At 43.4% G+C, this 4,961-nt stretch overlaps 1 protein-coding gene across 1 annotated transcript; it reads left to right on the plus strand.

The window, feature by feature from the left end:
- Positions 1 to 1,904: 1,904 nt before the first annotated feature.
- LOC147447334 (BTB/POZ domain-containing protein At4g08455-like) lies at positions 1,905 to 4,693 on the plus strand. The gene is made up of 2 exons (XM_086523169.1): positions 1,905 to 2,721; positions 3,819 to 4,693. Exons 1-2 carry the CDS (start codon positions 1,933 to 1,935, stop codon positions 4,272 to 4,274), a joined length of 1,245 nt encoding a protein of 414 aa, XP_086379295.1. The 5' UTR covers positions 1,905 to 1,932; the 3' UTR covers positions 4,275 to 4,693.
- Positions 4,694 to 4,961: the final 268 nt, after the last annotated feature.

The following is a 4,961-nucleotide window of genomic DNA, read 5'->3' on the forward strand; positions in this document are numbered from 1 at the left end:
TGTTAAGAAAGGCAAGGAAGATTGGGTATGCCAGTTGTTAAAGAGTCTTTATGGCTTAAAACAATCACAGAGGGCATGGTACCATAAATTCCACAAGTTTATGCTTTCTCAAGGCTACAAACGTAGTGAGTTCGATCACTGTCTATATACAAAGAAGGCTAAGGATGGTAGTTGGTTGATCCTTATTTTGTCTGTGGATGACATGTTGATTGCTGGCAAGCACTTGGAAGAAATTTCAGCTTTGAAGTCAAAGATGGAAAAATCATTTGACATGAAAGACATGGGTGAGGCAAGTCATATACTTGGTATGCGCATTGAGAGAGACAAATCAAAGAAGTTGATTTGGTTATCTCAAACAGAGTATATTGACAAGGTTTTGCAACGTTTCAATATGGAGAAGGGAAAGGCGTTGAGTGTTCCATTGCCACCATATGTGAAACTTAGAAAACAAGATTGTCCGGTGTCTGAGGAAGAACAGGCTGAAATGGATAAGATTCCATATGCTTCTGCAGTGGGTAGTTTGATGTATGCAATGATTGCTACTCGCCTAGACATTGCATTTGCAGTGGGAGTAGTAAGTCGATACATGTCAAACCCAGGCAAGAAACATTGGGAGGCAGTGAAAGGAATATTGAGATACCTGAAAGCTACAAAGAGTATGCGCATATGCTATGGGAGTCAGGAGCTAAGTGTAAAGGGTTTTACAGACTCAGATTATGCAGGTGACTTAGACAACCGAAGGTCTACGTCAGGGTATGTCTTTACATTGGCTGGTGGAGCAGTATCATGGCGTTCTAGATTACAAGATTGTGTTACTCAGTCTACTACAGAGGCTGAATATGTTGCAGCATGAGAGGCATGCAAAGAATCAATTTGGCTTAATCGACTAGTAACAGATTTGGGAATCAAAGAAGAGATGCCTGTGTTATATTGTGATAGTCAAAGTGCTATACAATTGGCTCGCAATCCAGTTTATCACTCAAAGACCTTTTGAACATCCATTGTCCGACCCCTAGGGCTTACCTCCCCTTTAAGTGCCACGGGGTGCAAACCATGTGATCAACGACCCACATTCAAATCAAATCATCGCTGAATCTCAACCGTTAATATGTAAAAACTAATCTTAGGATCCCAAGATTAGTGTGAAACTAATCTCGGCATGCGGGGCTTATTCTCGGGACAACCCACCTTCTCGCACCCACGATTTGAGCCCTTGCTAGCGGGGTGAGAGCCCAATGCCCTAGCCATCATGCTTGCATGCGTACCTTGCTTTAGATGCTAGACCATGCTATAAGACTAATCTCAGGATTTAAAAAAGTAATCTCGAGATCCCCATTTTAGTTTATATAGATCGACGATCGAGATTTGACGGCCGCCCCGATTTGAATATGGGACATTGATTCCATGGTTTGCACCCCGTGGCACATAAAACTGAGGCAGGGCTTGAACAACCTTGTTTTCAATATTATGCTTTTAAAATTTACACCATCGAGAGTAAAGTAATTGAGGTAAACTCGTTAAGGTGGGTTCAGACTGCCGCAACGCTCGTACAGGCTCCTTGGCTCTTCCAACATAGTGCCATTCACATAGGGCAATCCATCAACGAGACAAAAATCAAAAGCTGATGCAACAACGAAGTGCCAAAGTCCCATGGCTTACTCCATTGGCTACTTGGCTTTGGGGTCAAAGGTTCCAAGGCAATCCGCGATTAGCGCTGAAAAGTTGGGTGGACATCCATCTCGTCCGAGGGGGGAGGCTGCCTGGTAGTGTGGCAAAATATATCTTTAACCGATAATTTTATGCCAACTCACCTCAGCTACGCTTGTTCCTGCCTTATTATCTAGACATTTCACACTTGTTCCTGCCTTATTATCTAGACATTTAAGCTTTGGAGCCATTGATTCCGAGGGACCGTAAGATGTTCACTCAAGGATGCACGCCCCTGTCATAGGGCGCCGTCTGAACGCAGCCTTAAGGGGGCTTTCCCTCATGCTGAGCTTTGCTACATACCCCTCGTCAGAGTCCTCTCCTGCTTCATCAGCCTCCTCTTCACCCCTCGAGTGGGCCGAGTGGATGCCCGAATGTCTGCGGCATCCAGCTATCGCCATAGCCACCGAGATGTCCTCTCCCTCTTACCCACATCACTTACACGAAGAAGACGAAGATGATGACGAGGACGACGACGACGACGAGGAGCCCATTACTGCAGACGATGATGATCTAGACAACTCTGCATCTGTATCAGACGAAGAGGAAGAAGGAACAGACTTGGAAGAAGAGGAGGAAGAGGGGGACGAGGACGGTGAAGACAACGAGGAAGAGGAAGGAGGAGCAGCTCAACAGCAGGGAGTCAACCAAGAAGAAGATATGGATGTCTTCAGTGATGACGATGACATTGCCTTCGGTCACCTGAGGAGGCAACGCTATCATCAACAAAATCGGCTTCAAGCAACACATGGGCAGCATGGCAACCAGTCGAACCGATCTTTAGCATGTCTCTCTTGCAAGGAGACATATACCTCACGCCGTGCAGGGACCTGCCGAGAGTGTTATGATGAAGCTTCGGAGACTGAGGAGGCTCTTAAGAAGGAGATCGAGGAGCTTCATGCTCGCATTGCGTTTCTCAAAACTTGGGCACCCGAGGCTATGGAGGAAAATTGTGCAGACATTTCATTGGAGTGCGTTGATGGATCCAAGATTAGAGCACATCGTGCTGTGCTGGTAAGCCACTTGTACATTGTTGTCATTTTGCAGGTCAAAGAAAGTACTTCTCTTTATTTTTTTTTGTGTGTGAGAGAGAGAGAGAGAGAGAGAGAGAGAGAGAGAGAGAGAGAGAGAGAGAGAGAGAGAGAGAGAGAGAGAGAGAGAGAGAGAGAGAGAGAGATTATAATTAAGTGGGGCTGGGCGTTGAGATGGAGGTCAAGGAAATAAGCGAAATTATGACGATAGGTTATAATTTGCAGAGAATCCTTGATGAAGATGGATTTTTTTCTTGTGACCCTTTACAATACATAAAAATTGATTATAGGTCCATATACAAAGCGGTGGTGACTGGTATATCCGGTTTCCAGTTTTGGTTTTGTTATGAGCTTCTACATTGTAGTACTGCATGAGTTTTTGTTTTGAGAAGACGCCAAATGAATGTGCCAGAAGCCTATTGAAAATTTGCTGAAACAATTGACAACATTTCATGAAGTATGACAAAGGAAGGTCTTTCTTGTTGGTTAGTAATCTGAATGGCCGTGGTTTAGACAAGATTCTTTGACCCTAGCTAGTGTAGAGATCAAATCTTCAAGAGAAGTTGTCAAATTTTTTTTCCATAGGAGTACTGAAGATAGAGACTCCAAATAGAGAGATTTGGGTCATTTTGTGGATGCTGGGTTGCTTATGACCTGTAAGACCAGACATCCATAGCAATTAGTTGAAAATTTTGCCTTATTGTGGATTAATACTCTCATCCAGCTTGCGGCTGACTCACTCTGGCTAAACATATATTATGGAATTTGCTGATGTATGTGTCTATGCTATCTTTCAATGGGGTAATCATTTAAGGCACGGAATACAGTACGGGTTTTAGTTCAAAGCATATGCCATCTAGACAATTTTGTGACCGGATAAAAGAAGAGGGGTCTCTCCCTAGCATATTCCATGCTATAGTAGCACTCTTCCCTCATATGGTTTGTCCATCTCCTCTCCATTTTGCACCACTTAGGCTCATTGTCCTGTTTGTCACTAGTTGAAATTCTTTGTTTCTTTGTTTATTGTGAGATAAAAACACACACATCCTTCTTTGGGCATAATTGTTGTCTGTTGATCAGATTAGTCGCTCTACAGTCTTCAAGGCCATGTTGGAGAACAAAATGGAAGAGAGCAGGACCAACACCATCAGGATCACCGACTTTACCTATGACGTGTTAAGACTGTTTGTACACTATCTGTATACAGCGGAAATATATCCGGAGTCTTTAGAAGATTGTGCAGTGGATCTTTTGGCATTAGCAGAGAAATATAATGTGAAGCAGCTGAAGTTGGTTTGTGAGCGATACATGATTTCGAAGCTGAACTGTGGGAATGCGATATCCAACTTTGAGTATGCGAGCCTGCATGGGGCCAAGAATTTGAAGCAAGCTGCTTTAAGCACCATAATGGATAACATTCAGGACCTTATCGGTAAAACAGATTATCTAGACTTGGTGAACAGAGATGCAAAGCTAGTGGTGGAGATTTTTGAGTCCTATCTGTCTAAGCAGACAGTGAAAGGATCTACCCATTAAAAGTGCATTGCTCTGCCATTGTCAAACCATTCTTGTTACTGCAATCTAGGTTGAGCTTTGCCCACACATATGCTTGAAGATGGAAGTTAACAGCCGAGAGAGTGAATAAGAAGATCAGTCTTGGATGTCAGCACTGCAAGGCCTGTATGGGGGAATGAAGGCTAGGGTTTCTCAAGGAAAAGCTGTCATTTTGGATTCAGGAGATTTGAAGTCATATTTGTGTTCACGTTCTACCTTCATATTGTTTACCTCCGCAGATACATTGGAGTCTCTACTCTTAATCCAAAGGCAGTGTAGAAAGGGAGGAGCAAGATAAATATTTGCCATTCCCTGCGTCAATCACATCCAAAGTGACAGCCTAAAGATGGTCTGTTTTGTACATGGTTAATTGTGCTTATGTTCTGGTTTTGTGTTTAAAATTGTGTTGTGTGTCTTGAACGTTTTGGGTGCATTGTATTTGGGTTTGTCTCAAACTAGCTCTACTATTGAGCAGAGATCCTTACCTGCTTTTTAGGGTTCAAGGGCTGGATTAGTGTATGAAACTCTTGCAGTGTGCATACAAAGGGTGTTCGTTCATTTTGACGTTTGAAAGCGCCGAGGCCCGCCGTTTTTTTGGCTTTATTGGAACCGTCTTCTGATTCCAGCGCCATGTTCTCAGGCTTCCCCTTGACTCGTTTGATTTAAATG

The sequence above is a fragment of the Adiantum capillus-veneris genome, chromosome 11, assembly GCF_014529385.1.
Source record: "Adiantum capillus-veneris isolate H3 chromosome 11, ASM1452938v2, whole genome shotgun sequence".
NCBI lineage: Eukaryota > Viridiplantae > Streptophyta > Polypodiopsida > Polypodiales > Pteridaceae > Adiantum > Adiantum capillus-veneris.